Consider the following 25,926-nt stretch of genomic DNA (forward strand, 5'->3'; position numbering starts at 1 on the left):
TTCATGCGGGCTGGTATCTGTGACGCTGGTAGTCCGACGTGATTTAAAGTCGCATGCAGCTCGAAGGCGCATCTCAGTTCTCATCTTTTCGAATACTCGCGTCGCCGCGGCTATTTATTATCCTTTGTCCCGCATACGGGAACATGATGGATAAGTTCGATATTCCCGATCTGCTGTCTTCGCGAGTAAATCGACACACTTGGCGACGTATCCATGTTGCCGATGTCGCGCGGATCGATTGATCGTCGCGTCGGTGATCGATCATCATCTCGCCTCCGGCTACATCCGGTCCATCCTCCTTCGAGACACATTGTAACACGACATCGAAATCGCACTTGCCAAGTACAATAACGCGCAATGGTTGCAGATGACGCATTACAGTTAGAAACTTTATATCTCTTTACTTTTTCTCATTCTGTCCTTTATTACTTCTGTAACGATCGTTGCGATTATCAATATCCGAAAAAACAACACGCGAAAATAAAACTCACAAAAAAGCATTTTTGAAGTATCATCAATTTCAAAATGATTATGAAAACTGGTTCAATAAACTTATAACATAATAAAGGCAAATGCCAATATATAAAATCGATTTTTTCTTAATAAAATTATTGCATAGAAAAAGCGTCAATATTTTTCGAATAAAAAAGGAATATCAAAAAGGCTTTCGATAGATAAAAATATACAATAATAGCTAATGAATAATAAAATTTTATATCACAAATATATATATTAAATAATGAATGATTCTAAAAAAAAAGTCCTTTAGTCAAATCTTTGTTAACGAAAAATTGATTCCAAGTCCAGATTAAAAGATTTTAAATTATTCTGTATACGAATGTGATACTTTGACATTTGCAAAGATAAGAAAAGATAAAATTTAGAGAAATGTTATAAAATGTATAAATATGTCACATAATTATTATGAAGATATAATTAGAACAAATATAATATTAAATAAATAAATCCCTTTTAAGCAAATAAAATAATGCAAGAAGAAGTTTTCAATGATAAAATTAATAATTATTATGTTTTAATGCTCTTAGTTAGTTTTCAATGAGCTCAAAATTATTACTTTTACTGGTTAAAAAATTATTGTGTTGCTCTATTTACTCATTATTTTTAATCGATACAAATTTAATATTCATAATTTATTTTAATATATAATTTAATAAAACTAGTATACTAGTTATAAACGCCAAAAGAGTAGTTTGTGTTGGTAAAGCGAGGGGAACGGAGAGAAAAATCCAAAAAACTCTTCCGTGAGCACATAATGGCGCGAATACGATTATTGTACGTGTAACTTCTTGCAGCGTGACAATCCACAGCAGCAACATTGTGTCTCCCATCTCACATGTGTAACATTTTATTAACATATTGTTTGAAAATCGCGCACGAGAAAAGACTGCGCGCGCGCGTCACGCGAGATGCGTATGTCACGCATAAATGACTATCGATCGATCGCAACTCGATCCGATGGTCGCGGGCTCGGAATGAATATCTGTCGGATACTTTTCATCCATAACGTTGATGGAAAACAGATTGCTGTATCCTCTCCTCGCCTATTCGTCTCGATACAGGGGCCGTGTAAATATACACGCGATATCGGATTTTCGTTCACCTGCAAGAGTAACAGAGGAGCGAGAGTAACAAAGGGATCGGTTTTATTCTCAACATGTTATCATCGCGCCCGCGGAATATGGATGCGGATCCGGGAAGAATATTGCTTTTCACACGGCATATTGTGCACTGCTCCCGCGTAGCGGCTGCGAGAATCTGTCATTAAATTTTCGTTCGCTCGTAACTAGTTTGAAACGGAAACAGCCGGCGCGTGCGAATTCGCGGACGCGGAGAATATCGTCGAAGCTGTTTGACAGATGGTTTATATGCACATTGTAGAGATGTGTATTACTGCATTGTACAACTATATTCGGTTTGGTCATATGTCAAAGTTATGTTGTACAGCAGGCTTTTAAACATCTAATTTGTATTCCGCTACATTTATTCGACGCGACAATTATGGATCGATAGGTATTATTTGGGATTATTTCAATTTTTAAATAAAAACAAACACGATATGAAACTTTTATCGTGTTAATATTCTTTAAACTTTACGTAGAGATAAAAATAAAGGAATAAAACATTGATAATCTGCTTTCGTAATTATTTTAAATCGTATAAAAATATCTGCGCATGAATTAAATCTGTTTTTAATTCGCGAATGAAAATTTTGTTTTGAATTTTACGTTTGAATGAATAAATCATTCTGATAATGTTGGATTATATATATTCGAATTTAATAATTAATTATTTATTTCTATTTTGATATTTGCAAATAGTTGTGTGTATTATTATTATTTTCCTTCTAGTAGAAAAATTTGGCTTTTCTTTAAGCAATTTTCAAAATTTTGCATTTTCCTGATTAACTTTCTTACATATTTCTGGTTTCACAGTTTCCTGATTAAAGACCGTTAAGTGTCTTTTTATTGAGCGAAATTTTGCTTGGAAAGTCTTCTATTTCAGCACGAAACAGGATATTTCTGTGAGAACTCGAGAGTTCTAAAGTGGAGCGCGCGAAAATCCAGCGGCGTATCATCGTACAAGCGATGGATGTCCGTAATAAGCGTCTTAATGGCGGCTAAAGCTATAATGACTATAACAATCATCGTAATGATCGCACGAAAACCATAACGATACGACGACGTCGCTAAATTCGAAGGATGCTGCAAAATTCGCTTGGTCTCAACCAAGGGGCGTCTGCGGGAGAGGACGGACGCTCATAATTTCATTGCAAAATCACTGTTTCATGGGGCGGACTTAATTCGATGAAGGGTAATCCGTCGAAAGTCGAGCTTGCAGTGACCGAGCAAGAATCGTTAATGCTGCAACGGTGCGTGTGCCTATATTCGCCCATGTGTAACACACAGCTGTGCAGATTTCCCGACCGTGCCGCGGAAAGGCCAAGTTGATGGACGATGGCCAATTTTTCCATCCGAGAGCCTTGACGACTGGCCGACGTAAGTGAAAATGTTGGGACATATCGTCTCGGGTATACCGTAAAATTTCTACGGCGCGATGGAAATCAGCCGCGACGCTAAGCAATTATTAAGCAGCCTTATCCTTTTTCATCTCACCGAAACTCCTTCATGCCAACAAATCTGGCCGCGCTTGTTTAATAATTTATCATTCGCCCTTTTCCCCCCTGCATTAGATTGCATCGTTTACTCGGTTTAATGTTTTTTTAAAAGCTCGCGCCCATTTATTCTCGCTATGTGCTTCCTTTGCATGCGTAACAATTAATATTAATGAAACAAGCACATCTTATAAATTAATAGTCTCTGCTAATAACGTATATTGTATAATGCATATTTTACAATAGAATCATTAAAAATAATCATATATTATTAATGGAATTTATGGCTGATTTCATCAATCTTCTTCAAGTTATCGTTGAAACTGCTAAATGGATGATCTATCATATTTAATAGTTTATTAGGGATATAAGAAATTTGGCGATCATTGGCATTAAGATATTGCATCCGTACAATAAAACAACCAAATTTAAATGATCGTCAAAGAGAAATATAACGAACATATTTTGTTTTCTAAAAAAATGTGGTACTTAAAAAGATCCATTAATGTTATATAGTATATTTCCTTTTATAGCTTTCCACATGATAGTTTTCCACATCTTAACGTTACGTTGATGTATCTGGGTCAAAGTAATATCCATGCAGGAAGAAATTTCACGATGGATCCAAACCGCGCTAAACTACGCGATTGCTAGCTCGTCGTTCATGAATTGATACCAATGATCGTCAATAGGAATTTGTCAAATCGTCCGTCGTCAATAGAGTCAACGGAAAGAAGCCGGTTGAAGAAGCATAGCTCGATTCTTTCTCGCGCGCTTGAACAAATACCCTCGCTGATTTACATTTTAATGGATCTAAATTGAAATCTGGTAGGAAAGGGAGGAGGCGCGCCAAGATAAATTGCACCGCTTGCGGTTATATGGCGTGTCCATTTAAAGTCCTATTTATTTTTTATCACTTATATTGCCGTCGCGCGAATGTCGACGTCGACGCGACGACGATTTCTCGTAGCGTCTCGCTCGTGCGACGAGATGTCTTCTCACGGATGCTTCCACTCGCGCCGCCGAGACGGCTGTAAATTACTAATTATCCTGAGACAGCTTCCAATTTTAACTACTTCCTCCTTTTACTCGTTTGAGTGAATGTTTCGTCAAGTTGCGCGTCTCGCGCTCACATAACATTTTCATTATACTCGTTACGAGTTGGCGAACAAATTTAAAGTAAATATATTTTAATTTTTTATCGCTATTAAAAATAAGACTCTGTATTCGCGATCTTATAGCAAATTGTCATATATAGCATTTGTCAAAATAATTCGCGGTTTTTTTTCTTCTGAATTTTAATTTATCGCAATGATTTATAATTCATATTGTTTTTTATTTCAAACTTCCTACAAAATGTTAATCCTTTTTTAATTTAACATTTCACTAAGTAAGTCTAAAGATCTCTTGCTTCGTATAATTAAATTTTTATCCGTCTTAATTGCTTTTAATAGAGATCCAAGACTCTATTTGTTACTATTGTAGATTATTATTGATTTAATGTTACTGAAAATAATTGCGATATGCAATTGACGAATCTTTAAATAATCTAAAGTGACAATATTTTTGATATTGATATAAGATCTATCAAATTTGCTTCAGAACGGGAGAATAAAATAGATTATTACATTATTCGAGATATAATGATCGAGTAAATTTGCGGAAACAATATGGAGACCATTTAACGCTATATCGAGCTATTTGACCTTTAACTTCTTCAATCACGGTGAGTCAACGGCAGTAAATGGCAATCTTTACTGTGGCAACGCTACCGTTTTTACGGTAATCGATTTCTCGTCGTTTTAGCAGTAATTTACGAGGGGCTCGATTATTCTGGGAGTAAAGTTATCGATCTTCGACCTTCGCGAGAACGTTAAGTCTTTCGGCATAGCTCTCTCGACTCTCTCGACATTTCGTAGATTGAAAGTGCCGCATATAGCTCAGACGATGAAGACCGCACGAATTAGCCTTACGAGCGACGCGCCTGATGCAATTTCGCGGATCTTACATCTACTCCGGATTATCTCCTGGTTTACGATGTACGGAAAGTTGATTACTAATCGCATTTAATCTCGGATACCTACCAGAGAAGTGATAAGGTAGCTGTGATAGTCACTCATCATTCCGATCTGCTGTGCCTGTTTCAACACATCATAGATTCTCTCGGTGGAGCAATCCAGCACGATATGCGATTCCGCGGAATTCTTGATCTGTTTTAATAGCGGTCTGAAACAGAATAATAATTCGTTATTAAAGATAAATAAAATGGCTCAATAATTAAAAAATAAATAAAAATGAAAGTAAATATGAGAGCAACGCAGACGAATATATAATTAAAAAAAAAAGTCTAAAAATATCGAAAGGAGCCGCTATCTCGTGCATGAATATTTCAGTATCTATACATTTTATACTTTTCAATTTAAGGAATACAAAAGGAAATATGGTTGGGCCAAAGAGTAAGTAGCTTAGAAAATAAATAAATTCGTCAGCTGCGGATTTAATTAATGAAGTATGCCGACTTAATTAATACAAGAGAGACAAATGTCAAATATAACATCAAGCTTGTACGGAATTTTCGCGGGGTCCGTTTGCTTTTGTGATGCTCTTCGGGGACGGAGCGGTTCCGATTCCGGACATGCTTTCCGCCTTATACCACTGATAAAAATTTCATACCGTTGCCGGCTGCCCTTTGGATTCTCCCTCCCCACCCCCCTCCCCACCCCCACCCCCTCTCTCTTTCTCTCTCTGTCGCTTCCCGTCATTCAACATGTACGATAATGCGAATCTCCTTATGCAGCCTGTGGAAGTCGGGGGTCGGGGGCTCGGCTCGCCATGGGAATTTTTCATGCCCTATGCATAATTTAGCGAAAGTGCCCTTTATGCGCGCGTTGCTCTCGTAGCCATATCGTCTCGTGAATTTCACCTCCATTCCCACATCCGTCGACGACGATTGCGCCTCTTTCCGCGACTTTATCGAACAGTGAAACGGAAAAGGAAAAATGCGTTGACAGGAGAAAACAGAGAGTTATGATAGTCTTGAATTATAAATGTAGGTTTCACTGGAGAGAATCGCATTTATGACTGATCATACTTTCGATTGTTGAAGCAGATCAATATTGTGTCAAAAAATTATAGCCTTATCGAATGGAATTGCCGAATTATATCGCGTTATTTCGCAAACAATTTTTTATCGCGCTTGTTGTATAAATTTTAGAAATACGAAACTATAAATAAATAATGCAAGATAATATAAAATAAATATTTCAAAAGGTATTTTGGTATAATCGTAGAAAGCTTTACGGATAGATAAAGATATATTACAAATATAAACGTTTAAATAAAAAGGAAAATTATTTTTGATTAGTGACAATAGTCTTTGGCAAAATAAGAATACAAGATACTAGATATGCTCAAGATAATTAATGTTAAATATTGTTGAGAGCAAAAAATAAGAAATTTGTTTAAAATTAAAGAAAATCAGAGGAAACATATATTTAGTCAGTTCAAGTTAAATACGAACAAATTATCAATTTGATTTTTATGTCTGTCAATTAAGAATGATTTATCAAAATTATAAAAAGAACTGTTCAAAATTGTAAGTATCAGCGATACAATGGTGTTGATCTGATCGGCATTACGGCCATAACAATTCTTCATAAAGGCAGTTTGCTATAGTAATAAAAATGCATTCAACGGAAAGAATTACATATTTTTTGCAATAAAATACTGCCTTTGGATAGCTTTACAATATTAGAGAGAGAGAGAGAGAGAGAGAGAGAGAGAGAGAGAGAGAGAGAGAGTGAAACATTTCAAAGCATTATTACGTTTCAACGTCAATGACTCGCACATTTTGTCATCTTTTAGCTTTCTAAGAGTTTACAGGATTTTTATCGCGTTGCTTGGTAGTTCTGGCTTTTATCCGAGACTACCCTGAGGGCCGGAGCTAGTTAAAGCCATTTGAGAAATTCTCCGTGAGAATTTCTCTTTTTTGACATGGTACTCGAACATGTGTTAGTTGATTAGTCGCGCAGTATAATTGTTTAATACTATTCGTATATTTTTTGAAGAATTTGCCGTATTATTTAATGGATTTAAAAAAAAATATGTGTCCTTAATGTCTAAAATAAAAGTACAATCTTTTTCTCGTACTTTTGTTTTTATTTCATATTTATGATATTGCATGCACAAAAAAAGCTTAAATAAATAATATATACATTCATGCGCAAATATAATATTTCAAAGACAAACAAGAAATTTTTGTATGTAGAATTAAAATCTGTAAACTAAACTGATTGAGTTTAATATCATCGTTATTCAATAACGAAAGTAAATCTATTTGGCAAAACATTAGGGAAGCTTTTTATGTAGGAGCAAAGACTTTTTAGTTTGACAGTAGTGTCTGTTCGATAAAACGTGCCTGTATTTCCACTATTAATGCATGATCGATGATTAATATAATAATTACAAATTATATAGCCTTATTTGTTATTGATGTTATTACTATGCAATGATTAATTGTCACTCTAAATTAATCATTGTGTTTATATCGAGTCTAACTAAGCTATGTGTGTTTTCAATTATGTTGATTGCTATAAATATTATAGCAATTATATTGTGTCAATGAATAACCTGAGCTACTCATCAAATATCAAGTATATTAATGTGCATTATATGTGCGAGCAGAATAATTTGCTAAACTGATTTTGGAAAAACATGCAGGCAAAGCCTGTATTTTTGGATGTTACAAAATTCGAGTGATCTGTAATAAAAAAGCTGACTCGCATCAATTCCTCGATGTTACATTACGCACAAAATATATGATATTATTATTTTGAAAAAATGATAGAGTTTCGCTCTAACTTTTAAAGCATAGATTTTATTAATACGTGCAAATGTAAAAAAAAAAAAAAACATCAAGTTAAATATCGACTTTAATTATCGCGGATGTTGAATTGTCACAAATTATTTATTAAAATCGATATAGCAAAAAATTGAGTACACGATTGCACGCCGATGATTCCTTCGCGCGATTATTATGGATTTTGTGACAATAATTTTCTACTCGATATCAATTTTGATAACGTATCGAGAAAAGAGAAGAATAACTGCAGACACACGAAGCTTATTATAGATACATTTATACGATAACGTCCAGTATAAACTTTGTCACCGATAAGGAATCGATTCGTAAAAGAATTCTTCATGTTTGAGCTTTTTTTCCTTCTAGACATAATACGACTATTGCGAGGTGCACTCTGGAAAGAATCAAACAGCCTGACGTAAGACGAGCAAATGTCTTCTGCTTGCTCTTTTTTTTCTTTTCTTGTAAGAAGACCACTCCTTGCGATACTTTAGTCGATCGTCGTCGCCGCTGCTCTAGATAGCTTTCGAGAGATAGCTTGTGCGATAGTCACAACCCTTAGCGAGAGGTCGAAAGATACCGTATCGCCACGAAGCGTAACAACGACGATAAAACAATCTTGGAATTTTTAATTCCGCCTACGGGAAAAAAGTTACGAATCAACGCCACAAATCTCTCGACTTCCGAATTGAGACGAAAGATGAAAGATTATACAGAACTCGGAATTGCCGTTTCTAATATCTTTATATTGTAGTTGATCGTCGTGCGCGATTTTAATGTATCGTCTCTTTTCAAAATTAATAAAATAGTATATATACAATTAATTTGTATATTCTTTTTACGTAGATATTTAAAGGAATCAATCTTGCGTAAATGGTTTTAGCGAGAAATTTTTTTAAGTGATTTATATAAAGTGATTGCAATAAATGCTATTTCATTATAAGTCTTTATTATAGTAATAAATCACTATTTCAATTGTGATAAAGATTGATTTCTTATCATGGATGACCATTGTGAAATGACATTGCAATTGTAGACATGATAAGAAGATTTTTTTTACAAATAAATATTTTTTTTCACATTAATATAAAATTTCTTTCCCACCTCTTCCGGTTTGAAAACACTTTTAACATCTATACAGAGTTCGTAAACAGATGTAGTAAAAAATATATGGTATTAAATATTATGTTGTGTATATCATGGAGATACTTATTATAAATGCTTTCTATCAAAGCAAATAAATAAGATTCTTATTGATTAATGTACTCGTTAGGATGTATTCGACATCGCGTTAAAAGTTTCTTTCATCAGATGTGCGCGATCGAGATGGTTACGTTGATGAAAAATGCATCCTGCATTTCGATATGTTTGATAATCAACATGCTCGACGGTTACGCGCCGCTCCAATATTTGTTTTTCATCAAGGAAATGCGAAACGCTGACGACACGTCAATTCCGTGACCTCCTCGTTGATCGAATAGTTCAGTTCTCCACGTATAAGGACACGTCGAGATTGCGTGTTCTATCGCGCGTCATTTCCTGCCGAAATATCATGTCTCCATGTAAAAATGATTCTTGCTAATCTTTCAAGAATTATACGCGCTCGGCGGTAAAAATTTTTCGTCAGCATGTGACATGTGAGAAAAAAAGGGAGAGATCAGGATTTATTTTAAATATTTGTTTCAATTATAATCTGGGATTCAACTTTTGCTATCTCTGTTATGATGTTACCGTTATCAATATCGCTTGCCAAATCTCATAATATTATTCAAACATGATGAGGATATAAGCATATTTAATATTACGTTACGTTAGTTTTATTTCATATCGATAGTTCAATTCAATCGGCGGCTGGTAACAGGTACATTGAAATCGGATAATCAATAAAGCATAGTTGCGTGAGTCGATTGAACGCTTTATTGCGACTGCCACACATTGCAGGGGAGATACTTCCACTCGCAATCAGTGTCTGGTAGTTAGGGTGTTCGCGTTGGTTACAGAGAGCTTTCATCGTCTCGGTAGAAACTCACGGAAGTAATAAAAATAACGCGGTGCATTGTTGGTATATTATTGTATACAGTACATCGGCCAAATTCTCTCTCACCGATTTAATTCCCTTCGATATCCGATTTTGTATTTCGCTGATTTTACGAGAAAACTCGATGTTCTGTCAAAATGTGAATGCGATTATAATAACAGTCGATTGGTGATTACAATAGGCAATACAAGAGTATGGCAAACTCGATATTTCTTGATGATTAGTGAAGAATGAATCTCGTAGATAAGATGCATATAAAAAATATTGCGCAAAATTTTCTTTCTCTCTCTCTCTCTCTCTGTCTTCTTCTCAAACGTTGCTGTTTGATTTTTTATTTTGCAAATATTGAGAAAATTTTTGTCATATAAAATATGAAAAAAAACAAATTTAACAATTTAAAACACGATCATTGATGTTAGACTATACAAATGTATTTTATTTTTACTTTCGCTATAATATTTTTTGAAAAATGTAAAAAATATATTGTCGATAAATATGTAATATATTAATTTTTATTTAATTTTATTATAATATATTAACAATATATTTTATTTATAATACATATTTTAAATGGTACAACAATTTTGGATAGATGAGTATATTACATTTCATTTGATAAATATTAAAAAAATAAAGTTAATTAATTTTTTTTCTTTTATCAGATATTTTGTTAAACAGAAATCAAGAGACACGGTAGTATCAGGGGTGCCAAGTAAACGCGCAATTAAAAGTCGCACGGTCCAGCGAGACGCACCGTCTATCTTTAGAAAACGAGTTGGCCTGTTGAGAGTACTTGAGGTTTACTTAATTATACAATTTTATTTTTTACCATCTTTAAAAGAATGACTCAGTTGAAATGTTAAGTGGAGTTTATGCGCATATATTCAAAATATAATTATATTATATTGTATATTATATATTTATCTTTTGCCATTAACTGCCTGCTATTTTTTTATACTATTGGCTATCTTACAATAGTCAATAGTATTAAATCTGTCAACGGCATTTCTTCATCGAAGATTCATTATAATGGGTTAGCTTTGAGAGAAATTAAAAGAGGAATCCGACAGAGGCAGAGGAAGATAAGCGAGCTTCCTGTACTCGAGGGAGAGAATCATTGCGTCAGTTACACAACGAAGCTGCGTTACGTCGTGCCTTTTCTTTCGGCAAGCCTCGGGAGGCTGCTTTGGCGCTGAGTCAGATGAATTTCTTTATAGGACCGGTCTACAAAAGAACGATACTCAGCGTAATATTTTGTCGTAGTGTCGGTTCGTTCCGCGAGCTTGGTCTCGCTATATTTGTGGAAAAACATGCGGTAAAACTCCTCCGCTTTCTCTTTGTTATATTACGTCCGTTGTTTTAACGAACTACATGAGTCTACTAATGTCCTCTGTCTTGAAAGTATTTCTTAAAGTGATTATGTAGAACGAGAAATTGTGGTTCCATGTATAAAGGCTAATTAAATACTCTTTGAAAGAATCGCCGGTTTCATTAATTTCAAGCATATTTGCGGTAGAAATTAGTGTTCTCTCATATTTTTAATGTAAAAATTTGTAATAATTTCGATTTGTTCTAATTTCAACAGAAATTTGAGCTACTGCTTTCTTCAATTTAATCCTTTATGATCTAATGTGAACATCGTCATGCATGCCATTTAATTTTGAAATAAAGTTTGAATTTTACTTTAGTTTTAACGTAATATTCAATTTCAATCATGATTTTATGAAAAAGTATTTTTCATAGAATTATTTTTTAATTTTGGAGCTAAATTGGAATATTTAGGAAATTATTATTATTTTTTTTTTTTTGCACTAAAAGTACAACAAAACTGAATTAAAAATGCTTCTGTTTGAGATATTCTAATTATAAACTTAACAATAACTTTAAATTTAAATAAAGTTTTATAAAAAAAAGTTTCTGATTCTTTTGTTAAGGAAACTAAAACTTGCGTTTGATCAATATGTAAATTATTTTTACAATACAAAATATACCGTAGGTTATTTCTTTTTCCGCTAGTATTTATTGACATAACAGAATTCATTCTTTTTATATAAACGTCGCACATGAGGAATTGTTAATTGGCACAAAAACAGTGCCAATTTGCGAGAGCGATACCGCTTCGCACTTCGCATGACAGACAATCCACTCGTAATAGGCACCCAACGTTACTACGATATATTTCATCATCGTAAATCGGTCAAGATACTTTCAACGCGAGATATAACAAGAGCGAGGTCGCAAAGTTCGCGTGTAAACGTGAGCAACAAGAGTCTTCTAATGCTCAACGCTTGAAATTAAGGCGATAAGAGCACCGGCAAAGGAGCAATAAAGGAGACGCGCGGCTTATTTCCGGGTCTGCTCGCCGAGGTTGTCTCAGAGAATACCGTACAGATGCGCGCGACGGAAGAAATTTTCTCGCGTCGCCTATAATTTTAAGAGAGCTGCGCCCGAGTCGCGGAAGCAAGATAAATATCACCCCTCTAGCGTTGCGGGGGAGAAAGGAAAGATAGAGAGAAAGAAAGATAGACGGAGAGAGAGAGAAGGCTTTTTATTCGCTCCAATCTTAAAGTTTTATTCGCGACACGAATTTCAAGTTCCTAAGACGAAGCCTGACGATGCTCCTTAATAGACGGTCCGAGAAATAGTAGAGTCGTCTCTCTAACTGCTTGATCATTGGACGCGGAAGATATATATCGGGACGACCGTCTCGCGAGTTTGCGGTTGAGTAAGAAGGACTTGGAGAAACGGCTTGCTTCCTTCTGGCTTATCCGACAGGCGTGTGAAACTGTATTCTCAAAGTAACCGCAGTTGGGAAAGTGTAACATGCAGCAAGTATAATCGTCGGACAGATAAGCGTACAGCGACATTTAGAATTTGCGAGAATATATTCTCTGCTTATCTCTGCGCTTGACAAATTCTAAGAAAATTTGTATTAATTCACTTCTCTCTCTCTCTCTCTCTCTCTCTCGTCAAGTTATTTATATTGATAATAAATGTAGATTTTTAAAATAATATTGCAATTTAAATACTGTATTTTAGTTTATACAATATCTATATCATATCAAATATGATTGGTATTTGAAAATTGAGAGTTTGCGTTAATTTTAAAAACTTCGAACTCATTTGATATTTAATATTAAACGTTTCAGAAATTGTAATATTTGATTCAAATAAAAGCTTAAATAAAGGCTTTTAATATTAAAAGAAGCTTGACAATACGCTTTTTAGTATTAATTTTGAAGTGATACTGCGAGAAAAAAAAGGATGTAATAATTCTCACAATCAGTTAAAAAATATAATTAATATGACTTTATGAGTCACGAATTTTTTAGTCAGATATGTTGCTCGTGCATATGTGGTTCGCGACGTTTGTAAAAAGATACGCACGTAATATATTTTTTCGTGCCACACACTCGGCCTAGGATGAATCGTCCTGCCGACTCTTGTCTCTTTTTCACGTCGGACGGACACATATCGCGCTTCGTGGCAGCACGAGAGAATCAGACGGTGCGAGCAAAAGTGCGAGCACACACGAATAGTGTAAAACTCTGAGGAACGAATGCGGAAACGCTTCATGAAACGAGAGGAATAATTTCACTGGGCGCATGGGTTTAATTTCGCGTCAGAGCGTGCTGTTAGGAGAGCAAAGCACGTGAGAGACAGACAGCGACACGACCGATAACGACGAGCTTTATTCCTCACGTTTAATTCATTCTGTTCCGAAGACACGACACACAGTCGTAATTCCATTCGCTGTTCCTTTATCTCGAACGTTAATGAGTTAATTACATCTCGGTCACCTCGCCGACAGTCTCGGTTAACTAACTCAACCATTTCCGGTCCATTTCCTAAATCGCTACCTTCGCCGTGATATAAGTAGAAACAGAAAATTGGGTCGAGCACAGCTGACATCCTCTCGGCATGGCTGAATCGACTTAAAATAGTCGCGACCGATCGATGCGCCAATTCATTCGTGAGTGCGGTTGATAAAAGTTAGTAGACCCCAAGTTTCACGTCGTTGAATGAACATCGTAAAAGTTAAAAGAAACGCAAAAGTTTCTTGTTACAAAGGAAATGTTTCATACTAAAAAATTCTGACGAGTATCTTCCGCTTTTCAACAATTCGGATGTTTCTTAAATAGCTACTGTAACGCAAATTTCAGGTTTTTTCATGTTTCATTTAATAATATTTTTTAGCGAAATAACTAATTGTCGGGAAATTATCGTCTGTATGATATCGAGAAACGAAACTGGGAAGACATCTATCAAGAAATATTTAAATAATTAATATTACGATAGAATATCTATTTTTTTGAGCGCAAGCATATATAATTTTCGGAGATATTTATCTTTCTTAAATAATAAAAAAATAAATTTCTAATTATTAATTATTTTTTTCTTTATGAACGTACGATTTATTACATGATCGATCAAAGAAGCATTAATCGATAATATCTAGAACATTCTAACGGGGTCAGAAGCCGCATAGATATGCGCGTTCGTATATAGTGAACTGCAATTCTTTGTTACCGTAACATTAATTACTTAATGGATGTTCCTTGACGGATGTTTTTCCGGCTTCGTTTCTCGATACCGGTACGGACGACCGTTCCTTTTTTTGTGCCGGGCAATCCAGTTGGAACGCAGAAATAGTCGATACTCTCGGCAGCTGCTAGATGAGTCAGTGCTCGAAGATAAACTGGAGGAGGGTCATTCAGAGCGAAAACTACGTTCGAGAATAAAGAAAGTAATTTATTCCGCTTGTCTAGGTCGTCTCATTGGGAAGACGCGGCATGTTCGCTATGTCCCAGGTCGGATGCTTATCTTCCGGTAAAGTTTCGACTATAGCTAGGGAAAGAAGCAACGAAATTCATACTCTGTCTGGTAAAGTTGTTATTCGTGTACATTTTTTTTTTTTTTTTTTTTTGTACTTCTCGTTTGTTTTACGAAATTTTTCTCTTTTCGCTCGAGCGCACTATGTCATGTAGTCATTCTTGTCGTTATGCCAGTTGCATCCAACTGTCACAGGTTTTTTTCCACATTGTTAGTTTTCAAAACGTAAATATTTCGCTTAATCCTTTTAGTTTCGCTTTAACAAGCTTACACGGATCGCAGTTATCTTTCTACCTTTTAGCTTGCAGTATAGTAAGCTCTTTAATTGCGTATCATTACGTCTACGATAAATACCTAATCTATTTTTCAGAACTTGATGTTTTCCTTGTTGATATATGCATTTTGAAGAGAGATTATTTTATATTGTCATCTATTATTTTCGATTAGCGATTATAATGCCGTCGAAATAATTTCGCATCCCGTGTGTGTATATTTTCTCGATCTTCGAATAAACATCAAACATGCGTGTCGGCTATGAATCCGTTTAAAACTTGGAGCCGTGCGGTCCTAACATTTTATGATTCCGGTTGCTTTTCCGCGGTAATTTCTCCCCACGGTACTAAAACTCCGCCATCGAGGAAAGGGAAAGTATTCGCGCGTGCACGTGTATGCGAGCACATCAATGTGCCCGGCATGGGGTTCTTCCCGGGAATATAAGCAATGAGGGAATTTCAGATTTCTGCCACTTCGCAAACTTTCACGATAAATGTTTGATCAGCAATGAAATCAACTCGAGATACGTAGCGAGAACAAGCGACGATATGCGTAAAGACAGAAACCATGTTTTATAAGAGAACGATAAAATTTGCAATAAAAATAACTAATGGGTTTGGAAAGCGGACTCGACATACTATACAGAGATGCGAGAAGGGCAAATTGAAAAAGTGCTTATATTCTTAAAGAAGATATAATAATATATGTATATTTTTAAAGAAAATATAATATTAGCTATTAATTTTTTTTTTTTTTTTGTAAAATATAAGTAGCGATATATTATTTCAGATTTTGCTAGTGTGTATTGGAGAAATTTGATCTAAGTCAATATGACATAATTTCTCTTTGATTTAAAATATATAAATACAAATATACTTATGATCCAACAAAAAAAAAATCCATGTCAATTTTCAGAATTTATATATTATAAATGAAATAAAATATCCGAATATATATATATATATATATATATATATATATATATATGTATTATATGAACACATTGTCCGAGATAAAAGTTTCAAAATCGTAATTCCTTATTCGTTCCATTATTTTCTTGCATTTATATCGGGCTTTTATGGCGAGTTTGATAGTCGGATGGCGGATTACAACGTACTTGTCTGAAGTTTTAAGATTTGCATCCCTGCAACGCAAAATTTTTGTAAGAATTTTGGGCATAAAAATTTTATTAATTATTGAACATGATTATTTTCATCATCTTTCAACATACTCTAATTTTAAATATACAATAGCTGATACGTATTCTCTTGAACTGAATCAGTAAAAATATCATTGATTAAAGCAGTAACAAGATTTCACCGAAAATTAGTGAATATTTCAGCGATCTTCAGTGAAATAACTCACAGTTTGCTCCTCCATCTTATGATATTGATTATAGTAAGATTTCACTGACAAATCAAATATTATATCATACATATACATATATGCTACCATTAACTGATTTTTCTTCAAGAGTTTTCATTGTTTTCATGTTGTATTTATAATTAAAACCATTACTCCATCAATGATAATATATTTATTTCATTTAAGAGAATATTTTTCTGAATATCTCTCTAATAAGAAAATCGATACACATTTGAATTAAAAATTTGTCTGAAATAATTATGACGAAATTAATAAAAATATCTGAAATATTACGTGCAATTTAGCTCGTTTTGTTATGCTTTTAGTTTTCCTTTATTAGGTGAACACTTTTATGTGCCAGGCGTACATATTTATTCACCACAGGTGTTTTATGATAATGCGCTTTAAAACTCTTCGACCAAGTGCTTTAAGAGTGCAAGTCAGCACTTAGCGAAGAAAAAAAATCCATAATGACTACAATGTGCAAGAAATCCATTATTTAGATAAATCATATTTTGCGAGACGAATAAAATTTATCGCATAATTTTTACAATTTCTTTTTCATAGAATTTCATTGTCAGTTATTATTAGTAAAAAGTTGCTATTCATAATCCAACTTGATTATTTAAATCTTTGAATATAAATAACAGGGCATCCCAGATTTATTCAGCAATAAAAAGTTAATCGCATTGTTCCGCGATGCGAATATTGAACATAAAATTCATGGCAACGCGTTTATTGTATAAAGAAATTGTCAAAATACACCTATATATATTCTCATTTCACGCGCAATAACGAAAAACAATGGAGCAGAAGTCACGGTGTTTGCACACGAAAAGCGCGTGTTCAGTATCGGACGAAACGAATTAAATATTTCACTTGGTGACGACGAATCGAGCGTGATACATTTTTCCTTCCGGTGGCAATTTAAACAAGAAGTTAAACTGTCGACGACAGTTGCATTCAATAACGAGATAAAATGGCGGTGCGGTGCAAATAGAATCTTTGTTGCGGTTGGTTAGTGTACCGAGATCAAGGAATCAAGTGGCGATGGAGATGCACCATGAATAATCTTTCGGGAATATGGCTCTTCCAGTATATCCGGCTACATCTCGCGATGTATAGAAGCCACGGCGTATCCACCGGGGTTAAACGAGTGTCCTCTCAGGGGAAACAAATGAGTATGTTAATTCAAGCGTAAAAGTGGGCACGGTAAAATCCCCGTTTTCGTTGCTACCGCATCAAAGTTGCATCTCGCTCTCCCGTGCTGCATTTAGCAGCGATACAATCGATTCTTCCGTTTAAGCATTGCATGTACCGCCGAACTTTAAACGGAATTGAAGAATTCTGAATGAGATGAATTTACGTAAAATAATCCGCAGAATACTCTCGAAATACAAAATAGTCATGTTTCAAGCGGAGAAATCACGATTTATAGATTCGTATTTTGTTCGTATTAAATTTCTGTAATTCCAGATAATTAAACTAAACTAACGTAAGTCAAAACTTAAATTAAGAATTACTTTGTATAAAATTTACGTGTATATGTGTATATATATATATATATATATATATATATATATATATATATATATATATATAATTATATTTTATCTTTATCATATAAGTTTAATCATCAATTATAAATATAAATACATGTTAAGTGTTTTAAAAATAATTTGAGAGAGAAAATATGCTTCATAAATATAATTTCTTAATATAAAACTCTCTGTGACAGAGAAAAGATAAAGAAAAATTAGAAAAGAATTGATTGATTAGTAATGATCATTAACGAAATTTCGCCGTAATCTTTACCGACGGTGTTATCGCACAAGTATACGCTGGCTCCTCTTTCGCGTTCTTTCTCTCGAATTTCGTACGCTCTGCCCAGCATGACGAAAATAAAAGCCGCGATTATAAAACGACACGGTGAACAAGTCGCGCCGAGGATTTCTGGTGGGTGCAACCGCGCGACAACAGTCGAGAACTTCCTCTCGCGCGACGCCGCTTCCGGCGACGAGCAATTTCATCGCGAGCAACCGTTTGTTAAAGCCAGAACTTCCCGCGTGTGCGGGTGTCGCACCCCGGGGAGAGATTTAGGCGCAATGTCGAGGCGATAAGCCACGGCGTTCTCATCCTATGCGTCCGCGCGCGCGGAGGTATAAATATGTGACGGAATGATGCATAGCCTTCCGGAATGTCGCCGAGTCGCGTTGCAATGACGATTTACTCATCGTTCTACCGTCGTTTCTCTATCTCTACTCGTGATTTCTCAAGAGCGAAATATCTCGCAGTTTCAATCGCTAAATAGAACAAGTGCGATATTAAAACCTGCCAACATTTCCAATGAGATTGATTTCTTCTTCGTCGTAATTTTAGCTTCAAATTTTTCAAGCGCCGCTGAAACACGCTTTTATTTATTGTAGCTTCTATTTACGCACATATTGTTACAAATGACGGTATTAAAGGTCGTACATTCAATTCGCTATTATAATCATTCTCCGTTTTACAAGCGATAAACATTTTGGAAAATCATATATTGCATAAAGAAAAATTAAAGGGTTTCGAACTCTGTCATATCTGCAAAATATAAATATTAATATGTATATGTTTTAAAATATGAGGTAATTTTTTGACAAAAATAATTTTGTCGAGATATTAAAAACGAATTTGGTATTGGAGGGAAAATTCGTGTTAAAATTCAATTTTGTTGAATCGTAGGGGGCGTAGGAAGGATCGACTAGGCGAAGCGGGGACGACTAGGTAAATAAGGTGTGAACGATGAGTTATCGCCGTGCAAACTTTCTCGCCTCATCCGTTAGCTTCGTCGAATGGATTCTTCTGGCTGGGTTGGCGGTTCTACCTTGCTTTCGCCGACATCGCGTGCCTCGCACACCCGCCGCTGCCATCCACTTTCGCGGCGCACATAGAGTCGGGATGAGAAATGGTCTCGGGGGTTAGTTGTGTGGCTACGTATAAGTTACATCTCGACGGACAGCCCCGTCGTAGAGTCGGGTACAGTTTACCGAGTAATACGGAATAACCGCCGGCGCGCGCGAGCCAACTCTTTTTCGACGTGCTCTTCAAACTCGTGAAAAGCTTCTTAGGATGAAATTAATTTCACTAACACTCTTCTCGATAAGTTTGCCGTCCACTTCTTCCATTCGCCTATGAGATTATATATGACTTATTTTCCGCATCGTAGATGCGAATACCTAGTAGTTTTGAAAAAAGCGCGTATTATATACGCATATAAATGAATATGAGATTTTACAAAATGAAAAAAGTCAAAGATTTTATATATTGTATATATTTTTTTTTGTATGTAATTTAATTATATTGAAAAAAATTTCAATGCACATTGATTTTATTATAATTATTATATTCCAAAGTTTATATTCTTTTACGCATATATCGATACAAAATATACATTGAGATAGAAAATGAGATTTTTCTGCATCCATCATATCTCGATTATTTATTATTTCGATTAGTATAAATAAGTTAATAAGCGGATAAATAAATTTTATTAGGGTTTTTTTAGTACTATGATATTACATGTTTGAGAGAAAGGTATTCTGCTAAAAATAGAATTAAATATGTTTATAACTGTTTCTTTTACCGTCACTTTTTCAAAGTAGACTCTTTTAATACGTCAGACTAATAGTTCCCAAACAGAGAGCATTTTCGATAAAATTCACAGTGATTGCCATCGCGCTTCGTAGTCTCGGCACATTGTACCGAATTGACGATTTTACGACAAAAAATGTACCTCTCTGTATCGAGTACAATTTCTGATATGAGATGTTACAAAAGCCGGAACGATTCCATGAAAAATTTATTTCCCGATAAAGCAGCAATCGTCGACGAATAGAGGTCGATCGTTCCCGTCCCTTTCTCTGTGTAGCTCGCGCCTTAATTTATATGGGTCTTGCGTTGCATTCCACGGCGCGCTTTTCTTTTCGACGAGCTTTTCTGAAATTTGGCGGATGATATCGATCACGAGGCAATTCCTTTCCTAACGAGGACAGCGAAGCTTCGATTTAGCGTGAAGATCGCGCCGAGAGAGCCGGTTCCACAGTCGCTCCTCTCTCCCTACAACCGACAATCTCAAGCCGTCGACCATAATCTCGAGCCTCATCTTCGTATTTCCCTCAGCGGCGATTCGATGGAGAAAGCGAATGATAGAATTTTTCATCAGCCGTGGCCGTTACGCCGGCTTTCGTCGATTAATTAGAAAACTTCCACCCTGGATCCACTCAATTTCTTTCAGTCCCATCTGAACTTTAAATTACTCCCGACTCGTTGGCGGATTTACCGCGACAAGTTATATCTGACGGAAATTTATGAAAGAAATGCGATAATATGTAGCAGATTTTTATATAAAACAAAACATTAATCATTTCTCGACGAATAATATATGTATATATTTAATATATTACAGAGATATTAAATGGGATTTTCGATAAAGATCGCAGACGTAAATCAACTGAGAGAAAATTTCTATTATATTCTTTTCAATGCTACAAAATTTATAAATTTATGCCTTTTTTATGTTTTTAGCTTATTATATTTCGGAAAGTTAAGAGACAGGCTTTGCTAAATTGCAATTTATGCAAATCGCAATTATACGTTATATTCGCAAAATTCGTTTCCGCTCGAATGGCGAAGAAATATTTTATTCCGACGAAACATCAAGTTTAAAGCAAGACGGCAAATGTTGGATTACGTGTTTGTATCGGTAAACTTATAAACAACAAACGCGACAAGTTTTGCGAAGCAAAACTTCAACTATTAACGAAACATCAAGTTTTCATATAAATTATAAAGCCGAATTATACACGATTGTTTTCGCTCTGTGTTAGGGGGATGGATAATGCATTAAGCGAGACTTCAAGTCGTTGTAACGTGTCGCAAAATCACAGCGTTTTTTTTTTCGCTCTCGTCTTGTACATACATAGATCGTAGTAAAAATGTTCCACGAGACGCAATTTTCCGTTGCCTCTATGTTCAACGCGCGTAATGTTCTCGCACAAAATGCTGTTTATGGACGTACTTACGACGATAAGATAAACAGGGAAATAATATAAGAGCGTGTCTAGACGCGCGTTTTCCCTAGGTACATAAGTTTTCACAAGTGGAGTCCACGATCCGTGTGCAAAATACCAGGACATTTGCAATATCGCGTCATAATTTTCCTCCTTGCATTAATATTTCATGCATTTAATTCACACGCATCTCGAGAAAATCTTAAAAAGTTTATAAACTATATATATTTATATATCTCATATCATCAATCTTTATATTTGTGCAATATGCAAATTTTGAACACAAAACGTACAGCGCAAACTTTGAATATTTATTATTATATACGTAATTTTAATTTCAATAATAATATATAATATATAAGTATATTTAATAATAATGATATTTATTTAGTCATGGTTTTTTTTAAAACTTCTTTAATCAAAATATAAAAAAAACTTAATTTTAAAATATATAATAAGAATATTTTATTGTGTATAAGAAAAAATAAAATTAAAATATCAAAATGTTTACAATACGTGTAATGATTTTTATATTATATTTTTAATTTGTATTATAAAAGCTTTATATTAAAATATAAATAAAGTTACGTATATGATTTTACACGATACAGGTGTTACAGTTTAATAAACTTCATATTACTATCATATTTTTGATAGTCAACATCATTTTGACCGTCATATTCGAAAAGTGCCAGTTACAAAGTGAACAGAAAATTTTATTCATATTCAGATATGACTATAATTGCCAATATAAATCCGAAAAGCGATGCATTACTATATAAATCGGGATTGTCATTTTAATTCAAATATTACTTTATTGAAGTTATCGAAGATATCGCCGCACAGTTTTGCGACTTATCGGAAAAAAAGTTCCGCGATGTCATGCATAAAGTATTAGCATACATAACGCTATTACTGACCTTTCCGAGTTTTTAGCGCATGTACTTTTTTCATGCCACGACGTACAGCAGGTATTACCGTCGTCCATCAACCACTCGGTTCTTTCAAAAGCGGCATATTATCATGCGCACAAAAGCCGCTTTATTCAGCCATCGCTGCCTCTATCGGAATGTTGCAGTTTCACAATTCATAACTGAAACTTTCCTATCGGTACTGTGCTCCACAATTCTTCAGTGCGACGACAACCATATAAAAATGTCATATCTCATCCGCGTGAATATCAACAATTGTCACATATTTAAATATCCGCTTTAGTTATATTCGTAAATTTATTTTTCTTTTTCTTTTAGTATTTATAAGATTTTCAGACACACTTATTATATTATTATTAGGATAAGAAATTTTATTAGATCATCAGAACCATTTTTTTGTCGTAAAAATGATTCAGGTTTATTATCAATATCCATGTTTCATCCAGGTTCTTCGGATATTACAACATCCATCATGCATCTCGAGCAACGTTCTCATCTATTCCCGAAGGACGATGATGCATCGTGTCTCTTATACAATTTCTTAAGTGGTCGCGCACAGTCATATTTTTCGAGTGGTCAACAAGAGCGCGTCTTTTGTTTCGCTGATGTATGACTAAAATCTGATATTTCTACTGGCACGAAGCGTGATCTTTAATCTGTGAAGATTAAAAACGGCGAAAATAAGAAAGATCAAACGTCATAAAAACGTCTTTATATTACGCTAACAACCCAGTTCCTCAAGTACTAAAGGACTAAGTTGTCGAGATACTTAAAAAGTATCGATTACCGATAATTGTATCTTGGTAAGAAAAATTATAAAATATTGATACTTTTAATCTATCAAGTTCCTTCAGAAATTCTGCAGAGATTATTAATATTCATGACTACAGATTATTGAAATTATCAATTACTTTACGTAGCTAAAAAAAAATAATCATTCCGGACAGTAAATTCTTTTTCTCATTGTGGGAAAAATTTCTTTTTATTTCACTTATATACTTAATTTTTGTATGGACTAATTAATATTGACATTTTATTTCTTTTATTGTATATAAAAAAAAAAAAATTTCGTCTAGTATATTTTGTAATTATAATCCCTTATTATGGCTAACACAGCTTCATTTAAAATACGAAATAATTGTTGTTTTTAGTAATAATAATCAAAAGTGCTAATCAAAAATGAATTTTTAAAGAATATATTTCGTACAACTATTAGAAGATAATGCAATACTAACGCAAAAATTATTTTAACAAATATATACGAGAATAGAGGACATTACGGTTCCTGTATTTTATGAATATATTTATTTTCATATCTGAGAAATGCAAGTGTCTTTGTCGCGTGATCTCGAAGACGAGGCAATCTCTCACGCAAAAGTTCAACCCGAATAATCCCGATCAAGCTAACGCGAGTTTGAGCACGACTCTCTCACTGAAACTCTGTCGTTGTGCGGCCAAGTAACTCGTGAGAATTTGCAAACTAACTGATGGAAACCTCATTTCGGGCCGGTCTTCAGGATAATACTCGCAGGATCGCGTTTTCCGCGAAGAACTAACGAAACCGAATGCATATCAGATACGTAAGAGTGGACTTAAACGACATTGCACTTTCTCTCTCCCTTGCTTTTGGCAAGGATAAGACGCGAAAGCTAGAAGTTTCCGATGGTGAAAAAAGGAAAGCGAGGTGTTGCTGTCGCAAGAAAAAAATGAAGCGAAAATTTTTTATGATGACTAGGAGCGCATCTGACTCGAAGATTGCAATGTAATGTCGAAAGCGTGCAAATTGCACGAAAAATTTATTTTCGTTCTAATTATTTTAAGAAACACAGAATATATCAATAAGGAGTATATATTTTGTAACAAATTTAAAATTATCTAAAGTTTACGTTAATAAAGATATAATCTGTAATGATTAAATGTTAAAATTTCAAAACTTATAAGTATAAAATATAGATTTTAATTATTTTTTGATATAAAAGATAAATATATTTCTTTATACATGTTATAAATTGTACATTCTATATTACGATGAGAATTGAAAGAATCATCGAAAAAAAAAAAAAAAAAAAAAAAAAAAAAAAAAAAAAAAGACTTCTTTATTTTTTGCGGAAATGATATCGATTAAAGGTCCGTAAAGTTTTGCGACTACTTGAAAAGAGTGCTTACGTAGCGGGACGATGCGATGGATCTAGCTGTTAAAATTTCAAACGGACTTTCTGGCGCAGAGCCGTTAAGGCGTCACGGTTCTTCGCTTTCTTCCATTTCCTCGTTATCGAGAGGGATCGTCTGCTTTACGATACACGGCAACATTATTAACGACGCAAAGAGCTTGCTCGCAAAACGTACCAGCTTTCAGCCGCCATCGATCGAAAATACGAGAGTAAATAATTCATAAGCGCAAAGCGCTTTTTGGGACATGACGAGCCGGTGGGTCTTTCTTGCGGAGATTACGAAGATCTGGCGCAAAACAATGGGAAAATTTACAATACCCAGACGGCTTCGAAACTTTGGCAGCCGAGCTATCTCTCGCAGTGTGACGTGTTCGGAATACGAAGAAGCGCAATAAAACTCGCCGCTTAACAAGTTTCTATCGTCTGCCTTGTGGCTTGACGCGTTTACACGAACTGCATTTCCATGGAACTTGTAAGCACGTAAACAGGTTGCCGCGGAGAAACTTAAGAGGTGACGAATGTTAAGATCATGGTGCGAAAATTAAATGCGTAAGCATAACACATAAAAATTCTAAGCTGAAAGATACGGATCGCGCGAAATTTTCCGTGTATTACGTAATCATTGTCTGAAGACACCGAGGGTCAACAAAAAATAATTAGAATATTTTTTTTTATTTCTGGATATGGTCCCGTATCTTTAATCCTTTTTTTAAATTTTTATTTAAAAAATAATAAAGCAAGAAGTAAGGCATAAAATATGACAGAAAAATAATTATTGCACGATATCTTTTTATGAGCTTAGCTACAATAATTCTTTCAAATTTCGTATTAAATAGAATTACCAATTTTGGCAGAGAGAGTCAAGAATGTGAGAATATTGAATTTATTTAATTTCGATTCCTGATGGAACAAAAATACCTTCGCCTCGAAAATTTACATTGTTTTTGACTGTAACTTATTCGTAAAATTGCAACGTGGATCAATTTCCATTCTCTTTAAAAATTATTTACACGAACGTGAACTCAAAAGTCTGTTAAATTTCAATATAATAATTAATTATTAATCTGTCTTATTGACAACTGAGTCTGATGTCGCGTTGTTAGAGCAGACCATTACTAATGGTTGCATCATACTTTGCATCTAGAAGAGCACGTAGTCAACTATCCTAAAGTTTCTAAAGTTAACTATTAAACAATACAATGTTTTGTGTATGCGTGACATTATAAATCGCACGACACTTCTCCGTCAAAGAAGCAATTTTTCTCATGCATT

The 25,926-nt window shown here is 34.6% G+C and overlaps 1 protein-coding gene and 1 long non-coding RNA gene across 4 annotated transcripts in view; one reads left to right on the plus strand and one right to left on the minus strand.

Annotated features, from left to right (window-relative positions):
• The window catches only part of LOC138941495 (uncharacterized), a 158,229-nt gene that overhangs the window by 127,100 nt on the left and 5,203 nt on the right, over window positions 1–25,926 (plus strand). The window lies entirely within an intron of this gene.
• Kair1d (Kainate-type ionotropic glutamate receptor subunit 1D) overlaps window positions 1–25,926 on the minus strand; it is a 230,611-nt gene that overhangs the window by 30,850 nt on the left and 173,835 nt on the right. For all 3 annotated transcript variants that reach the window (XM_070311206.1, XM_070311205.1, XM_070311204.1), the window contains one exon: window positions 5,218–5,359. In XM_070311206.1, the coding sequence (XP_070167307.1) occupies window positions 5,218–5,359 (142 nt within the window). The remainder of the gene's footprint in view (window positions 1–5,217; window positions 5,360–25,926) is intronic.

Source organism: Polyergus mexicanus, unplaced genomic scaffold (assembly GCF_030449975.1).
Source record: "Polyergus mexicanus isolate NDT 795.1 unplaced genomic scaffold, iyPolMexi1.0 SCAF_19, whole genome shotgun sequence".
In the NCBI taxonomy this organism is placed as follows: Eukaryota; Metazoa; Arthropoda; class Insecta; order Hymenoptera; family Formicidae; genus Polyergus; species Polyergus mexicanus.